The sequence below is a fragment of the Patiria miniata genome, unplaced genomic scaffold, assembly GCF_015706575.1.
Source record: "Patiria miniata isolate m_02_andy unplaced genomic scaffold, ASM1570657v1 HiC_scaffold_19, whole genome shotgun sequence".
In the NCBI taxonomy this organism is placed as follows: domain Eukaryota; kingdom Metazoa; phylum Echinodermata; class Asteroidea; order Valvatida; family Asterinidae; genus Patiria; species Patiria miniata.
The window spans coordinates 3392206-3411616 of NW_024037057.1; the positions used below are offsets into that span (position 1 = coordinate 3392206).

At 42.2% G+C, this 19411-nt stretch overlaps 2 protein-coding genes across 2 annotated transcripts in view; one reads left to right on the plus strand and one right to left on the minus strand.

The window, feature by feature from the left end:
- Window positions 1-14491, minus strand: part of LOC119725339 (condensin-2 complex subunit D3-like) — a 36634-nt gene extending 22143 nt beyond the window's left edge. The window contains 14 exon segments of the mRNA XM_038196735.1: window positions 340-503; window positions 2224-2309; window positions 2823-2976; window positions 3625-3754; window positions 4808-5046; window positions 5711-5909; window positions 6425-6543; window positions 6918-7017; window positions 8136-8269; window positions 9467-9690; window positions 11723-11800; window positions 12637-12798; window positions 13081-13245; window positions 14378-14491. Coding sequence (XP_038052663.1) covers window positions 340-503; window positions 2224-2309; window positions 2823-2976; window positions 3625-3754; window positions 4808-5046; window positions 5711-5909; window positions 6425-6543; window positions 6918-7017; window positions 8136-8269; window positions 9467-9690; window positions 11723-11800; window positions 12637-12798; window positions 13081-13245; window positions 14378-14441 — 2018 coding nt within the window. The 5' untranslated portion in view covers window positions 14442-14491.
- A 581-nt stretch (window positions 14492-15072) lies between these two features.
- LOC119725340 (treacle protein-like) overlaps window positions 15073-19411 on the plus strand; it is a 29626-nt gene continuing 25287 nt past the window's right edge. The window contains 1 exon segment of the mRNA XM_038196736.1: window positions 15073-15181. The gene's annotated coding sequence lies outside the window, so the exon portion shown is untranslated.

A 19411-nucleotide genomic window follows, 5' to 3' on the forward strand; every position in this document is an offset into this window, starting at 1 on the left:
TACTATCTACATCGATGGGTGGCTTTCCCCTTCTATGCCTTGGGGAAATAATAGCCACTTGTCACTCTTCTGTTGACGGTTTTCAACAACAATGTTCGCTTGTACACAAAAATCGGGAGCCAAGGACGATGTTCGGTACGGCCGAATGTTCAGTATAATGGTGTTCTGTATAGCGGCGTTCCACTGTGTCTCCCTTATTTCAAAATTCCCTGTGCAACTTTTCAAGCCATCTGAAATATGTAGGAACCCCTCTCAAGCACACATCTTTAAGTTTGAAAATTCCACCCCACTTTGATTTGAAATGTCGTTGAAACTGCAAAGGGCCTGGATATTTCTTACTTTTGCAGGGGGACGCACGTCTTCTTTTCCATCAGCAGAGTAGTCAGTGAGATGATGGCTTGCTTGCGGACCGACAGGGCCGGATCCAGGCAGGCATCGTGAAGGACTCTCAGCTCCTTGGCCGTGATGGTGCTGCCGTTAAGACGGAGAACATTCTCCAGGGCCTGAGAAACAAGATAGGCCAGGCTAGGGGTTAATCCTGGTCAAAAACTTAAAGGGACACTGCGTCCTGGAACAGCCCAAATGGGCTACAAAACACGCTTTGAACAAAATGATGTTAATCGGAAAGAGCAATTTAAAGTAGGATATAAACAGCCACACAACTATCTTTCAAAAATGGGCGTTTTTGTGCTATTCCGGTATTATGAGCGCGAGAACGACTTTCGGGGTCCATTTTTGCGACCCCAAAAAGTCAAGCTGTCTGGGTGCTAATTGAGATTGCATCCGTAAAGTGTTCGCCTTTTGCGGACATGTAAGAAACCATATTTTGTGCATTGGTGATTGGTCACCTCTGTTCACGAGCGCGGTGCTGAAAAGACACGCACAACGTGCAGATCGTACATTGACTAAGAACGACAGAAAAATCGTTTTCGTACTCCATCATGTCCGATGTAAACAACTGGGTTTTTTTCCGTCTTTTCTCGGGAACGGTACGACATTAGGTTGGTTTCCTTTCAATCAGATGTTTGAAATTAGATAAATAAACAATCCAAAACAGGAAAATTCGGGGATTTCAGGGCCTAGTGCCCCTTTAAGACAGGAAAAAGGACAATACATCAGAACAGACCAGCCCGTGCCCCGCGGTCCGGTTCTAAAAAGTCGACAAGATTTCCAACCATCCCCCTTTCGAGTGAAGTTAGTCCAACTATGGTGAGCCATAGTCCTCGCCTGAACTTGCTCTTAATTGACCTATGGCCATTTGTGAGTTAGCCACGCCCCTTAGACAACCCTATGGAGTTTTTGTACACTGAGTTTTGTTCGTCGCAGATTTTGCACGTTCCATGTCCATTTGTATGTCATGTAATTGGACAATAATTTACAAGCTGCGCTGACGCGATTCTAACGCCATTCTACCGCGATAGGTCAATTGCACAAGTTTGTCAAAAGAAATATCTGGTAAGTTTGCGTGAAGAAGTACTCTCCGTGATCTTCTACAAAGTTGATTTATTTTTCCTGTCAATTTTTGGTCTATACATTCCTGTCTTTGCAGTCAAAATCAATCAAGTGACTGTTTTCAACAGCTAAGAGCTCCCAGCCTACATAAAGCAGGATTGACTGGCAGTGACTGTTTATGTAACTTGATACAGCTATGCTTTGACTGGAGGTGATTGATAAGCCAGCCGTGCCTGCTACACTTGCCTGCTTTTGTCTGTTGACTGAATTTGACTATTGACTGAATTTGACTAGTTGTGGTGCTTGCTTGGAATATGATCTGACCGTTGGTGACTAGCCTGTGTAAAAGGCATGGCAGGGGAGAGGATTGATATGTTGACTCTCTGTGACTGTTCAGATAGCAGGAGGGTTAGTCTTTTAATGATTACGCTGAATTTTTTCTTCTATGTTGAGCAGCTGCCCCAGGAGAAATTTGGCTGGCTATTGAAAGAATAAAAGTAAACAATCCTACACAGTGAAAGCTCAAATAAAGTCAAACTCTGTTTAGTCAAACAAAGAATCCATTGCCTTCAGTAGTATACACAACCCTGCTTAACTCAAAATGCTGCTTAAATCAAATTTTGAACCTGTTCCCTTGAATATTGACTGATCGAGATTTCACTGTATGTTCACACCCATTGTTCCCGGCTGTTCCAATTGGGAACTGCGAGTGTGCCCAATTGAGAACGGGCACTTCTCCAAGTGGAATGCCTCAAGCGTTTCGAGCATTACCTGGAGTGCAGCTTTCCGGACGCCCACTTTTTCGTCGCAAGCTCGCTTCTGAAGCATGGCAATAATGTTCTGGCCAACGGAGTCGGCTGTGTGAAAAGTTAACAAATGAAAAAACCAAAAAAATAATCTCAACTTTTAAAATATTAGGCCTATCGTAAACAATTGTATTATCGTTAAACGAATTTAGGTGTGTCCAATCAGAAGTAAAGATGCTCGAAATAATACATTAACCTCAAAGGCTTTTGTTACAAGCATGGACATTGGCTGTCACAACTAAGCTAGCTAATAATCAGGAGAAAATGATTGGATTTTTTAACAAGCGATGCCATTGGCTATTCTTTTTAAAATTTACTAACAAGGACCGTGATTGGCAAGTGCCCGTACCTTGACATTCACCAACAAATACGGGTCTCTGAAATGTGGACTTGTTATATTTACTTGATTTTTTAAAGAAACGATTTTCGATTTCTTCAAAAGTGACTAATTTTTTATTTCTTCAAAAGTGACTATACTGTAGTATTCCATTTTCATAAAACTGCACACGTCCTTTACCTATATGCAATTTTATGAACCCAATAGTGACATGGCCATTTACTTACAAGGGCTGCCATTGGACATCTCCAGTAGCAACGCCGGGGACCCGCCCATCAGGTTGCCGGGCGTGGCCCCGTCCTGGGCCTGTTGCTCCCCCTCCGTCGTTTGGTCTGTGTCACCTTGGTTGCCATGGTGATTGGATCCCGGTGTTGCAGCACCCTATCAAACACAAAAAGATGTTTTTGTCCAAACTCTAAAAAATAAATTTGTAAAGTGTAAGTGTGATACCGGTATATGAAGAAACACAGAACGTGGCGAAACTTTGATAAAAGTCTCGAACAGTTGAAAAAAGTCCCAAAACTGAAAGATTAGTATGGGTATCATTATGGGTAGGGTCATGGCATGTGTGTCCCTGGGCAATCGACTTTACCTTAAAAATATATAATCCAATCCCCCAAAATTTTGAGCAAGCTTCACTTGTAACTGTAGACGCACAGAATTCTAAGGTATGGGCTCCATGCGCCGACAAAAGAGGGCGCCCTTTTACCTAGCAATGACGTCCCATGGGCGGGACATTTTGCTTGTTGACGCGCACCGTTCCTTGCGTGTGACGCACGTACACCAGGGGATTTGTACTATGTACACACGCAGTGGCCGCGCTTCGCGGCAAATGAATTGCAGTCAGGCAAGATGGCATCGGTCGGTCACCCCCAACTGTGCTTTCTTTGCCGGTGAGGGGGTACTTGTGAACGGAGCGGATGAGACCACCCTCGTCAACAAAACTTGGAAGTGCTTTGGGCATCAACTTTTTTTTCCAATTCATAAAGATTTGTTTATGAATATTCATTGTTATATTCTGGCACCTACCAATTGCAGGATTTGGGCAGGGGTGGTCAGGCTGACGGAGGGGTAGAACAGCTCTGCCAGGGCCTGCTGAATGGTGGGGTCGGTGGAGGTCGTGAACTCGGCGAAGCAGGTCAGTGCCTTGGCACGCACCCTGAAAACAAATAGAATCCCGTTGGAAATTAAGACTTCCACTTTCTTTTTTTTAAGTTCATCATCATTGTCATTGGTTTTTCCCTGATAAGTTGTACCCTTACTGTGCCCTTACTATGCACGAGTTGGCCATTTTTGTCGAGTTCCCTGAATGTATTTCAAAAATTGTTAACTGTTGAATGGGATGGCACCAGACTATTTATGCAGCCTTATTTATTGTCACATTTAAAAAAAAAAAACTGGCTTAAAACATTATGCCAAAAAAAAAAAATCTCCGGTTTCTGGTATGGAGCTTGCCCAAAAAGTGGTGCGGCGACGCACCTTTTTTTTTTTTTTTACCTGATTTTTTTGCTTCAAATGTCGGCTGATGACTGCAAATGGTGCCCGACTAAACTTAGTGCAAATATATGGGAGTCCAGAGAGATCACATAAAGCTTATTCTCGACCATAACCCAATTTAAAAACACGTTAAAATTGTGCAGCAGCAGGATTCCAGTCAAACCAGTGAGTTTGGCGGTTTTGAGACATCATCTTTCATTGAAAAAAAAAACTTTTTCATTTTGCCGACGCGCATGGCTACGGCGACGCGCGCGCATACCAGAAACCAGAGACTTTTTTTTTTGGCCTTAGGGAATGTTCAATTCCAAATTTTAAATTATTCATTGAAGCAGAGTTGAAGTAATTAGTAATTTACTTGCTTTCAGTTCTCTTCGCAAGTTCCAAAAATGAAGATTTTACCTCACTTTCAATTCAATATGGCCGACTCGTGAATAAGGCCCTAGTGATCTGACTTGCAATTGACTAATTATTGACCTCGAGATTGATTTAGGGAAGCATGCAAAATCAAAGAAGAGGAGTAAGGGTTAAACGGGGGTGTGAGATGACCACTGATAAAAATAGCTGAAAAAAGATGTAAAAAAGCTGAACTTTAGAAATTTCCTATACTTTTGTACACAGCAAGTGAGGGAAAAAGCTGAAATCCAACACACACAAAAGCTGAAATCAGCTTTAAAGCTGAGATTTCACACCCCTGGTTAAAATTAAGAAAACTCACGTTGGCGCTCGGTCCGAGCAGCGCGACAGCAGCAACTGGGTCAGGAATGTTGGGGATAGGTACTGCTGGCTGACGTCGCCTGCAGGTGCAACCGGTGGGTCTGTAGGAGCACCTTCATGCGCAGGTGTAGTTGGGCCTGCAGGTGTCGCTACGCCTGCAGGTGTCTCGTTGGCCTTGGTGTTTGGTAGCTGCTCTAATATCACAGCGACTACCTCCAGAGCAAAGACGCGGTGACCAATCTAGGTGATGGGGCAAGTAGGTGTCAAAAATGTTACCAAAAAGGGGCCATGTATGTTGTTTTGTGTAATAAGCGTCTGTACTGATGACATCACACTTTGTTTACGTGTGCGCTTTTCTATGGGGCTCATAAACCGTCGTCCCCACCAGACTCCCATAAGAAAGCACACGCGTACACAAAGTGGGACGTCATCAGTACAGAGGCTTTTTAAGGTGAGAAATCAGACATATTGCGACCATTTGTTATGACTGTCCGAGCAAATTTTGCACTGTAAGTGCATTCAAAGTGCGTGTGCCAGCTCAAAAATAATTTGGCCGGGTCATTTTTTTTCAAAACAGGTTTTGTGTGGAATTTCACAATTGATTAGGCATTTTAGTGCAAATTTGACCTCAAGTTTTAACACCACTGCAGAATAACTGTAGCTGTAGACAATATGCATTTGTACAGGCATGAGATATTTTAGACTTTTGTCAGAAATCAGACTTCTTGAATCTGAGAGGACTATCAGTTATAGAAAGAAATGCATCTTTCAGACCTTTTCTCAAATGTTCAGGTGGGGGGGGGGGGGATTTCCAGACGTCGTTGTTGGTGAAACTAAATAGAAGGTTGTAGGTCTACATCTGCAAAACTTTTTATGCAAGATGAATCTCAAATATTTCACTCACCTTCACATTCCTAGAGTATTTGTACAGCCACTCGATGAACCTCGCGCGGTGCTCGACGGTCATGTACGTCAAGACCAGGGCTACGGTTTGCGCAGTCTTTGCCCGGTACTCCGCCTTGTCCGGAACCTTGACGCACAGGTGCTGGAGCAGCAGACGCAGGCAGGGAACCGCTTTGTCCTCCAGGTCAAAGGTCATGCGGCTGAGCAATGAATAAACAAACAAACAAACAAATGAATGACACTAAAACTGTCCTTTGCAGGCACTAAACGATTGTATTTGTAACACAAATTCTCCTTCATAATGCCTACAGAGTAGAAAAGGGAAAATATGTTGCAACCTGACGCCACTCTAGCGGTTGTGTACAAACTCTATGGAGAGTCAAGAAAATTTTCTAAGTATTTCCCAACAAAATTGGAAATGTTTCTCAGTCCCAGATTCATGTCTTATCATCATTTTTGCAATGACTGACCTTCATTGAGATGATATATGAAGAAAAAAGTGGCGTCAGATTGCAACATTTTTTCCTAGAAACGATTTTATCATAATATAATTTTGTTGGAACTTGGGGATAAGGGGGGGGAGGGGGTGGTTGTAAGGAGATGAGGGCGGGGCATGATGAGCAGGACATGGAGGCAAGTTGCGTTTAATAAGGACATATAATAAGAAATTAATTTTAGGACTAAAACCAAGCGCTTATCAGCATTTTGTGCTTACTGAATGAAGGCGGTAGCGTTATCCTTGATGATCTGTATTGTCTTGGGGATGGTTGCCGCGGCAACGGCTTCGTTCTCACCAATCAGCATCAAGAAGTTCGGCATCAGGTGTTTCAACACCTTGGAAAAAAAAACAAGAATTTTCAAAACCCATCAATTTCTACCTTTTGAGAGCAAGAAAAGATATCCATTTTAGTACTACTTGTTTTTATATCAACCTAATTGCATCAACGCAGTTTGTGAAATATTGTCCAGTTACATGATATACAACTGAACGCGGGACGCAGAATGCGGGACGCAGAATGCGCAAAATCTGAGACAAACAAAACTTAACGTATAAACATTACACAGAGTTTGTCGAAGGGGCGTGGCGAACTCACAAACGGCGATAGGTCAATTCTTCAGCTGAGAAAATCAATATCGAAAGACGTTTAGATGGTACTTAAAGTTTAAGGATTGTTTTCAATTGGGCATTGTTTCCCAAATGGTCTCACCAGGGTGAACATGTCGGTGACGCTGCCGTGGGACGTTGAGGACAGAGCGGCCAGTCCGAGATACGCGACGTGAGACACTGATGTGGACGAGTTTGGAGATCTAAGATTTGAGGGAGAAAATCACCAGTTTGGCATTAACAACATTTAAACCAGATGGGTCTACATTACTTTACAGGTACGGAGGAGCATTTGCCTTTTCCACATTTTTCTTCATTTGAAGCGACAGAATCTTGAGCAGGGTGCATAACAACTAAGTTTAAGCTCAGTGGATATGGTACAAATTTTGAGGACACAGAGAAAAAGTACGCACAATGTTTTTGATAAGTATCAGAGTTTATACCTCTGGTGAAAACACCTTCAAGGTAAAAGCTCAGGAATTCCAGATTTTTCAAAGGGATTCTTTCAAAATGTTGAAATCAGAAAAAATCCTGACATGAGAAAATCCTGAAATTAGAAAATATCCTGAAATAAGGAAAAATCCTGAAATTAGGAAAAATCCTGAAATCAGGAAATATCCTGAAATTACAAAATATCCTGAAATTAGGAAATATACTGAAATTAGGAAATATACTGAAATTAGGAAATATCCTGAAATTAGGAAATATCCTGAAATTAGAAAATATCCTGAAATTAGGAAAAATCCTGAAATAAGAAACAATCCTGAAATCAGGAAATATCCTGAAATTAAAAATCCTGAAATCACGAAATATCCTCAAATTACGAAATACCCTGAAATTAGGAAAAATACTGAAATCAGGAAATATCCTGAAATCAGGAAATATCCTGAAATTAGGAAAAATCCTGAAATTAGGAAAAACCTAAAATAAGGAAAAATCCCGAAAGCAGGGAAAAAATCCTGAAATCAGAGAAAATCCTGAAATCAGGAAAAATCCGGAATTAAGAAAAAAATCCTGAAATTAGGAAAAATCCTGAAATCAGGGAAAAAACTGAAACCAGGGAAAACCCTGACTCCAAAAAAATCCTGAAAAAAATCCTGAAATAAGGATAAAAATTCTGACCAAAAAATCCTGAGATCAGGGAAAATCCTGAAAAAAAATTAAGAAATAAGGAAAAATTCTGACAAAAAAATCCTGAGATCAGGGAAAAATCCTGACAAATCCAACCTGTTAGAAGTGGAAATCACAAAAAGATTTAATGCAAATTTTCTCTCCAAAAGGTGGAAATGGTCTTTGGGGGGCAACCACAGCTCGAACTTACACCGTGGAATCAAATTCTTGAGTTTCGTTCTGGTCTCCTGTGACGCGGGTCAGATCTGACAGAACCTGCATTGCATGCTGGGTCGACTGCTCGGCGTCCTTCAGGGTCGAGTTCCGTAACAGTTGAACAAAATTCTGAGACGGGGAGAATAAACAGATACAATGGGAATGTGAATAAATCCCGACTAAAAATGAGAGAAAACTCATACTACAAGATATTTTAATGCCAAAGAACATAAATTTATGAATTTAATGCATACTGAAAAATTAGAAAATGTTTACAACTGTCACAGCTGATGCGGGCCAATACACCTGCTAGCATATAAAAAAATATTCAATTAAAATCTTAACTCACTAGCATGATTTACTAGGAACCATACCCATCCTGGCAAATCCCAACACCATATGGGAAACTGCGCACACATATTTCTGACTTTGATTCTGGAGGTGTGCCAACCCAATGTAAAAGACTGTCAGTTTATTAGGGGTAATGTACCCATCCAGACAGATTCCAACAAAACGTGCCGTTGGGGTTTGATGGGTTGAGTTCTGTTAGGGTTTGAATTGCGCCCTATCCAGTGACTTTCGATGAATAGTTAGATTGTATAGTTGCTTTAGGTTTGTTTAAATTGAAAAAAAAAAATAATAACAATAAATATAATAATAAGGCTGAAAAGTTTCACCAACAGATCATTCATGTAAATTTAGAGACTGCTGAGTTTTTCACAAAAGGATGTTGTTTTATTCCAATTTTGTTTTGTTTTTTCAAGATTTTTTGGCAAGAAGTACCCAAGACTATTTTATTCTGAATGTGCAGAAGCCCATAGCGTCTGCCCGTGAGCGTCCGGCGTCGCCAGCAATGCGTTCATTTGTCCCTCCGAGTGCTATTCTGAAATTAATGCTAATGAGTGCTGTTGCCTCGTGGTTGAGGGCATTGGATTCGTGGTCTGCGGGTAAAAGCTGCAGGTTGTGGGTTCGAGTACAGCCTGGGGTCATGGTGCGTGTGGCCTGGGGCAAGACACTTTGTCGCTCATTGCTTCTCTCCACCAAGGAGTAAATGGGTACCTGTGAGGGCAGAGATGGTTAGTGTGATAGAATTATTAGCTTTCTTGCGTCTAACAGGCAGCATCGAGCTGTATACTCCCAAGGAGCCGAGATGGAATTGGAATGTTTGATGGGCCCAATGAGCAGGGGTAATAATGATGTAGCAACTTGAGCACCAGTCCTGGTGGATACGTGCGCTTTATGAAAACCCACTATTAATCCCAAACTCTCTCTTTTGTAACAATTGAGGGGGTACTTCTGCACGCAGTCCATAGGGGAATTTCTTACCCGCAACGCTCCCAGCACTGCCGCTTTAATCCGGCCGATTTCTTGAGGCGTCAGGATGGTCATCTCGTCATCTTCCTCGTCGTCGCTGTCAAACGGCGTTGTCTTGTCCGCACCATCCTCCTCATTTCTGTCATCCACGCGTCGGGTCTTGGCAGGGCGTCGGCCTACTTGGGAGGCCTGGCTAGAGGTCGGGCCGGAAGAGTGCCTCTTTCGTTTGGCGCTTGCTGTAAAAAGGTCAATACATGTACAATTTTTATCAAAACACAATTCCTGAGAAAAAATACTCATCACAAACGTGTCCAACATTCGGAGCTTTGTGGTCTAAAGTAGCGCTTTCCATCGTATCAACAATCTCAAAGCGCTTTACAATTATTACCCCGTTCATCTGGCCATGGGACCACGCGGCAAATGATATCAGCGCTCAATCGGTTCTCCATCCTCACAGGTACCCATTTATACTCCTGGGTGGAGAGAGGCAATTGTAGTTAAGTGTCTTGCCCAAGGGCACAAACACCATGTTCCTGGCCGGGTTCGAACCCACGCACCTTCGTACATGAGTCAAACACCGTAACCGCTGGACCATGGGGTTTTAACAGACTCATGTGCAATGGTATAAACTCATGTGCAATGATATATGGTTCGAACCCCGCTGGTGAACATGGTGCTTGTGTTCTTGGGCAAGACACTTTTCTACAATTGCCTCCACCCAGAAGTATCAGGGTACCTTTGAGAGCGGAGACAAGCAGCGTGTTTGATTACTTCCCTCGTGGCTACCCGTGCTCTGGTCTTGGGAATAGATGCGCATGCGCAATCTGTAGCAATTAACGAACGGTCTCGGGTTACTTGAGCTCGAGCCATAATAGCAACCGGACCGGGTCAAGAGGTCACGTGGCAATTAAATCCCCTTTGCAAAATGGGTTTGAGCCGTCGAAAGCGAGCCATGGTGGCCTCTGTACGTGCTCCTCCGAAGTGAACAAGAAATGCCAGGTCTGTTTTAAATTATCTTAACTTTCCTCCCGTCGTCTAGTACTACTAATGTGAATGGAAGCTGAGACACTTTGAGCCCCCAACATCCCAGCGTTAGACTTAGCCACCATGTTTTTAGAGGGGCCTCGTAGCCGAGCGGTTAGAGCGTGGAGCTACGGAGTGGAAGGTTGGCGGTTCGAATCCCATTCGGACCAAAAACTGAAAAACTCTCTCTGACGACCCAACAGTAAAATGGGTACCTGATTCGTTCAGGGAAGGTAAGACGGCGAGAGGAGAGGACTGGGCCCCGCCACTCATATGCCGCGCCCAAGACACAGTGGACCTCTAACATCCCACTGCCCCTACGGCCAGTAATGGCTATGGGACCTTTATCTTTATTGTGGGATACTTACCCAAGTAACTGGCTCAGGGGGTCGGTTACTTGGGTCGAGTAAGCACGAGTAAGCATGAAAGTTAATTAAATCAAACGCAGTCGTGCTTGCATGAGTAAGCGTAGGGGAAGTAATCAAACACGCTCCAGATTGCGCTAAGCATGAGCTGCTGCTGCTGCTGCAAAAAACTGGTCCTATAGCCTGATATACATTGGGTAATAACAGTAAGCACTTTGCGACTTCCGTATACGGTGCTATAAAGCTTAAAGGGAAGATACAACATTTGCAAACATCACAAAACGAAATGATCGAATTATCACGTAATACCTTACTGGATTGTCAGAGAATAACAGTCTTAAACATTCTGTGAAATCGTGGCTCCTGATGTGCTGTCATTTTCCAGAAAAATGGGATTTCTCCAACGCTGGTCGGCCGACCAGCATTGGAGAAAACTGGCTTTTTTCAAAAAGTGATCCTAATTTTTCATAATTAGCTATTCTGCATTTTCTTTGCAATTGATTACACACCTGTGAAGGGGTACAAGCCTGCTAGACTGATTCTCTGACCTTACAATTCCGCAAAGTTTATAAATTGCTCTGTTTCATCTTAAGTGGGGTCAGGGAGCCAGACTACAAGAACATGATTAGTTTTCTCGGTTTTTCCAGCATCTACAAGCCCAAATCGTGAAACAAGTCATTTTAACAATAATTGCTATAAAATAACATACTGATCCTCCAAATCCATTTATTTCTGAAAATTGCAGCAAAAGCAAATGTTGTACATTCCCTTTAACACTTTATCATTATTGTAACATTGTTCAAATGTGTCAGAGTGCGAGTTTATGGTTCGAAATTGTAATTCCTAGTTAGCTCATTCTTAGTTGGGTTGTCATTCTCACCTGGGTCTGGCCACTGCTTCAGGAGATCCACCGCCTCTTGAAACACCAACGGATGGAAAATCTTGTAGGCGCCACTCCCTAATATTTTTAAACATTTGTAATTATTCCATAATTTCACTTACACCACTTAGATTATCTTTTGTACAAGTAGAAAACAAAAATTTCAAGGTGAAGCTCAAACCAAAAAAAAACCCACAGAAAAACACACACAAAAAGTGCAGACGGAACATCTTGAAAGGCATGTATGGATCCTTTGCATTTATCCCAAAAGTAACCTATCAAATTATTATCAAAAGCTGATCGTACTGGTACTGAACACACCCGTGAAATTATTCCGTCTGGCTTGGTGTCATGTAACAGAAAATCAAGAATTGTAGGTGATTTCCAACGATCAGTCAATTGACCGACATTTGGAAATAAAGAGTGACGTTGACGAAATCATGTTCCGTGATCCAAAGGTTGTGCAAGGTCTTTCAATGCTCCTCGAAAAAGTGTAATATCCACTGAGCTGAAACTTCAACAGGTAGGGGCCTAGGGTTTTGAACATTCCTCTTTGGATTTTGAGAGGTGTTACAATATTGGAAGGGTTCGTGGTTAGGGTTCGTGACTCAGGATCAGAGGGTCAGGGGTTCAAATCCAGCTGCTGGTCATATATTGTGTCCTTGGGCAAGGCACTTCACCCCCACTTGCCCCTCTCCACCCAGGAGTATGAATGGGTACCGGTATTAGCTGGGGAGTAACCTGCGATGGACTAGCATCCCATCCAGGGGGAGTAGAAATATTCTCAGTCGTTTCATGCTACTGAAACCGGAGATAAACGCCGGCCTGATGAGCCACATTGGCTGGGGACAGACTGTACTACTACAATATTGGAAATGAACAAAATTCATATAAGCTTTTAAACCATTACACACCTGGGATTTCGTTCAGAACAAAGTAAAGGTTGGCGGAGAGCACGGCAATCTCTCGTTGTGTTGCTGAAGACAGGACTTTATCGACGCCACACATGAAGTGATGGAGCAGAGCGAGCAGTGCACGGGGGGACAAGCCACTCTCTGACAGGACACTCCAAAACCCTGGGGAGGAAGTGGGAACTAGGAGGATGAAGAAATTTTTATCGTGGTTACGTTGTAGGATTTGTGTTGGATTCTTGTTAGGCCAAGTAAAATAAAAGACCAGTTGATCGTCCCCGCTCCTTTCCTTTTTTGAGGCTGCATCAATTTTTTAAACATGTTTTAAATTTCAGCCATAACATTTTATTAAAGAATTTTTCAGACATACATTTACTTTGGGGGGGGGGGATATCAAAATTGTGCATTTAAAACCAAACTTTTGAAAAAAAAAATTAAATAACTCACCCTGGGGGAGGGTGGCAAAGTCGATCCTTGCCCATGGTACGCAGGATTCTATGGCTCGCTGCAGGTGGCGAGTGTAGGACCGATTATCAGTGACATCGTGGGCCAGGCTAGGAGGCAGCTCCGCCTTCTCGGTGAAGTCTTGTTCCCAGACTGTATCAACCCATTCTGTGTGTTAAAGAAATTGATTGTTTTGTGAAAATCTTGACATGCTTTAAATGTATGTGTTCTATGGCTGCGTCAACATGACTTGGCTATGGGTTATGGGAAGTGGTTGGGAAAGAATGTTGCAACCTGATGCTACTTCAGCGGTTGTGTACAAAGTCTTGGAGAGTCAAGAATTTTTTTTAAAAGTATTTCCTAACAAAACTGGAAATGTTTCTCAGTCCCAGATTCAAGTCTTTATCATCATTTCTGCAATGAATGACCTTCATTGAGATGAAGAAAAAATTGGCATCAGGTTGCAACATTCTTTCCAGTGGTATTTCCAGTGGTTGTTAAACAACAAGATTTTCAATGCAGAGAGCTGTCATGGCTGTGGAAAAAGATGAGATGTTCCCTAAATTCTGAATAAATTATTACCATATTATTACCAGGATAAACTACATCACCACAAATTTGATGGCAATTTGAATTGTGTCAATCATGTCAATATTATGAATGAAAAAAACCAGCACTAGCCACTAGTATCATTCATGTTGTTGAATAGTGTTGAACTTGAAGTTGAACGAGCAATGTTTAGAAATCTGACAAGCATCGTATTTCGTCAGACCCCCTAGGCCTAAAGCTATATATACGCTTTTTTTCCTACGCATTCACCTTCAATAAATGTGTATGTGATAATGCACGCATGTTGCAACAAATGCAAGCGTTACCTGCGTAGCGTAGATCTGTAGATTATTTATGGTCAAGGATTTATTTGCCAAACGAAAAATTGACCGTTTAACTTTTAACACGGTACTCCGCGGTAGGCATGGTAGGCCTAATTCAACATGTTCAACTGGTTTTGCTAAATCATTGGGAAAGAATGCTGCAACTTGACGCTAGGATCAGTAGGAAATACTTTTCTTGAGTCCCCTCGACCCTCCATAATCTGCGCAGGTAACTCATGCTTGCAATGGGTGCGCGCCGCGCTGTCACACACAAAGTGAAGGTGCGTGCGTAGAAATAATTGGACCGCGCAGCTTTACTTAGGCCGTCTCCGGACGATACACAACCGCTTAACATTCTTCCCAATCGTTTTTATCATTTCATGTTGAATAATATAGTACAAGGGACACAATTTGTACTTCAAACTTACGCTCATCTAATTCAGAAAACCCCAATTTTTGGAGGCATTCCGTGGTTTTCACAGGGTCTGCCATCTTGTTTATCGAGCACACCTGTCATTCAAAAAACCGCGCCAAATGACAGGAATGATTTAATCTAAGCGAGTGACCATTCCATTGGGTAGCAGGGGAAATTCTCATTATTTGAAGGGGTGTTGAATTTTTTAACCAAACAAATCAAATTTCAGATTAAATTTTATCCCCAACAAAGAACGTTATTTCACATTATATTGATTTCAAAATCATACTTTGAATGTATTCCTTTCATTATTTTCTGTAGAAAAGAGAGATATATTTCCATCAGACAACCCTATTTTAAAAATGGTTACGTCTAACAGTTTTCCCTACGTGACCTTTCGAGCTCAGTGGCCTACTTTTTGTTTATTTCATTTCAAATGTTACTTTCAGAAATTGAAAACGTACCCATTTCCATCAAGTCAAAGAAGAAGTCCCATTTTTCAAAGGCAATATTATATTTTTTAGGACTTCAGTCCCAAATATATTGACCAAAATAAATAAAGACATTGTGTATAAATAAGTAAACAACGCCCCGGATGCTTTGTGTGACGTGCGCGATAATAAAACCGCACGTAGACCCTTCAGTCAGACTGTGAAACCCCGAATCCGATTGGAAATAACCCAAACGCCTTCGCTAAACCAAATTTTCCCATTGGCTAATCTGGTATGCTAATATTGGTATGCCGTCATCGCCGACCAATAGCGGTTTTTGTTATTGAAATCTCGCTATTATACGCTGGATGCTGACTACCTCGGCGGTGAGTGCGATTGTGAATATTATTTTCTGATAAAATTTACAGGGAAAAGCAGGGACAAACAGAGCTCGCAACAGTTCTAAAACCTCAAACTAATCCTTCTCGTTTGCAGAAATGCGATTTTCAATGCAATTTTGACTGCGCGGAGAGGGAAGAATGGGTTTCAAAGAGTGCCGTGCGCTGACGCTTTTTGTGATAGCAGCTCGCTGATAATAAATACAGAGCTCAATGCATTAGCGTGCATTCCCGGGCTCTCGGTGGCAAGCCTGCGCGTCTTTGCGGGATAATTTGTCAGCCTTGGTCATAACTAGACTGAGTATTTCCTCCCCTTCAGAACCCAAACTAAGTCACTCCTTCTGTCTCAGTAATTGGCCGGTGATCTTTGCATGTGCGGGGCCCCGGCCAGCGTTTCGTGGTCCGGGAAAATTGAGTGTTGAAACATGAAAATGTGGGAGGGTATGGTAATGGTTGAGTGGAAAGCCCGATCCGCGCTGTTCGTGTGCACATTGCATGCAGGCTATGTGTAATTTTGTGCGAGTTGTGCTGTTGTGGGCGAACTTGTGCAAATGGTGTACGTACATTGTGAGTGGTTGTGTTAGCATATTTGCAGTTGCACAGTGTGTACAAATGTACAGTGTGTACAAATGTACTGTTTGATCATGATGTAGTGTAGCTTTTGTCATAGCATGCCTAGCTTGCTAGGCAAAGCCTGAAATTTGTGGGGGACAATGGCCAATGGCAATGCATTGCAATATTGGACAGGTTGCCTTCCAGAATCCAGTATGAAATCAAACAGCTAACCTAGGCGTATCATCAATGATCAGTCATCATGTTGAAAATCTCATGAAACACAGGAAAACAAACAAACACACACACAAAATACTTTGAATAAAATTATTCTATCATTGAGTACATAGCCATACATAGATTAGCCAGCTGAACTCACGATCATGAAAGTTTTCTGCCTTCGTCAGTTTTCTACCTTCGACCCTCCTTAATGAAGACGCCCCCCCCCCATTTTTTTTTCATGCGATCAAGTAAGGTGAAGGAAGGGTGGAAATAAGAATCTACATGTACATGTAGGCCCTATGTCTTCAATGAGGGCATTCTCAGTTTAATTCTGGCTCATCTCATACTCATAGATCTGTGTGGCGCGGTTCCTGGAGCCCACTCAGAAGTCTAACTTTAGCTTGTCCCATTTACTGCGGCCCAAATCCTGCACTGGAGCCTTTTGGCCGCTGACTAAATGAGACAGGATCATTCAAGTTATTTCAAACATTATGGCACACTGTATCTTAGGGCGTGGCTGCTATTTTGGATAGCAGATAGTACGACATCTTCAGTTGCCCGACCTGGGTGATGATTAGATATGTTGCCTCAAATTTTCTGTTGAGGACATATTGTTTCGAAACCATAAACAAAGACATTACCATTACAATTGTATACATGTAGCCGTCAACATTTGACAGGCATGCAACTTTTCCTTGGATCCGCTGATTTCCTCATTTTTGACTTCTCATGAATGCCATTGAAAAATACTGTACAAAGTCTTGTGTGATTTGGAGTTTCCTGGTTTTTTTCTCTAAATTCCCAGTTGTGTGCCTGATTAACCCTAACCCCCTAGGCCCTTGTTGCTTACAACCATCCTCAATCCTCCAAAATCCTCCAAAATTGTTCAACTCCGCCTAAATTTTTCAAAATTGTCAGACAGTCCTGCCTCAAAATGCATTCATCCTCAATCCTCCAAAATCCTCCTCATCCCACAACTTTGCACTCGTGTTTAAATGAAGGATAACCAACACCAAATCCTTCAAAATCATCAGACAGTCCTGCCTCAAAATGCATTCATCCTCAATCCTCCAAAATCCTCTCGTGCTTCATTCACCATTCATCCTCAATCCTCCAAAATCCTCATGTGCTTCAATCACCATTCATCTTCAATCCTCCAGAATCCTCATTTGATTCAATCACCATTCATCCTCAATCCTCTAGAATCCTCCAAAACCGCCAGGAGGATTTTGGAGGAGTGAGGTGGGTTAGGGTGAGTAGCCCATCAAAATTGCCCTCAATAGTCTCCTCTCAAAAAGCCAGAACAGCAGACATGTACATGTGCATCTGAAGAATCTTATACAAAACTATATGCATACATGTAGTCAATGCATGTGCACACACATGTATTGAAAGGCATGCAGGACCAATCCTGTTTTAACCCTACATGTATTCCACAAAATGGTTTGCCACAACTTTACTGATTTCTCAAAAATATATCATATTCTGCGAGAATCCAACAGTTGATCGACTCTGCACAAAGGCAAAGGTCATTGATGCCCATGTATGTACTACAATTTGTACATGTAAACCATGGAGGTTTGGAAAACCTAACCCTACATGTAACTCTCTCTAGAGGCACTTTTTTTGCTGGGATGCAACCTCAATCCTGCAAAAGCCGCCAACTGCCTCCATGTAAAAATTGGATGCAGCGCGCGTCAATCTTGCAAAATCCTGCGTTATTTTTTTTTAAGCGGTCCGAGGGGTGACCACTGCCTCAATCCTGCAAAATCCTCCAGCAATCACTGTCAATATGTTGAGGCAGAGCCAGTGACATGCTGGAGCAGTGCGGAGGATTTCAAGTATAATCTTGGTCTAAATTTATGCACGGCTGATCATAAACAACACAAGGTCCGGCCCAAGACCTTGACACAGAGCATCCTCCGAAATCAGCCACACATTTTTTTGGCCATATAGCCTCAATCCTGCAAAATCCTCCAATTTGCAAAGAGGATTTTGGAGCTAGGATTTGGGAAGGTTAGGGTTAGGCCTGGAGGTTGGGTTCCTGGTGGATTTTGAAGGGTTTTGATGGCCAGGGGTTTATAAGACTGCATCACAGATGCATAAACTTTGTTTAACCTGTCATATCCTATGCCCTGATTATAATTCTAAAATTGCTACAGAAAAATGTGTATTTCTTAACCGAATTATGACAAATCTAGACCAGTTTGCAACCCAAACTGATGGGAAAAAGATGACGGGAAATCTTGTGAAAATGCGTGTTTTATAAAACATGTATTTCAACCCTTTACACGTGTATCAGGCATGCAACTTTTCCTCGGATCCGCTGATTTCGTCTTTTACTTCTCATGAATGCCATTACAGATTGAAAAACACAGTCTTGTATCGTTGTGAATTTCCTCGTTTTTTCCCCTAAATTTCCAGTTGCATGCCTGATGTATGTCCCAGTGGTATGTATACCAGCAACAGAAGCTATACTACACCCCAAGTTTCCTGCTTAAAAAGCAAGAAAATTTATTCCATATACCATACCATGCAGCAAATGGCACGGTTGCCATTGTAAATTATGGCACACAAAAAAGATGAACACTAAAATGGCCCCCCCCCCCAAAAAAAAAACAGTGCTTGTTTTTTTAGAGATAGCAGTGACTATAGACAACACCACAATACATAATAGTGTTGAAGGTCATACCTGAAGTACAATATGTACCTCTATATAGTCCCCATGCCTATAAGAATTACATTTGTGTACCAAAAGTTTAAAAGGTCACATACTGCAAAGCATTTAATTTCCTTTTCACTGCATGCCCCTGTGGCATTGAAAATATTCCTGATATGTACATGTACACAACACATACATGTACATCCTGTTTTATCATGCCCCTTTGTGTAGCATAGCCATGATATGCATCGTGTATCCCAGTACAAGCATCGTGCACACTTGAATTAATGTGCATTGGTGGGGTGCAGTTTTGATTGTTAGGCCAACAAAAAAAATATTCGGTCTCTGGTCAGACCAAAGTTCCGGAATTGACGCTGGGATGCGGCGGCTTTTTTTTTTTTTTTTGCTTTTTTTTTTTGTTCTTCAAGCTTGGATTGTACAGACAAGGTGGGGTACTATTTTGCTATTTGGTGTCCTCATGTACATTGGTGTCCTCCAAAATTTGCCTTGGTGCTCTCGATCATTTGCCTTGGTGCAATTTCCCATTCCTTGGTGCTCTTTGGTAAAAAAAAAACTGAGGAGGTGCGGCAATAGAGGGCGCTGTTGGAGCTACCGCGGAACATTTTGGAGAAAAAAAAAATTGACGCGCATGATTAAAATTGACGCGCGCCCTGACCAGAGACCGATTTTTTTTTTTTTGGCCTTGGGGGCAGTATATAATTTTAACATGCGTCAGTGGGGTGTTCTAGCCATCAGGCACACAAAAGCATGTCGGGCCAATC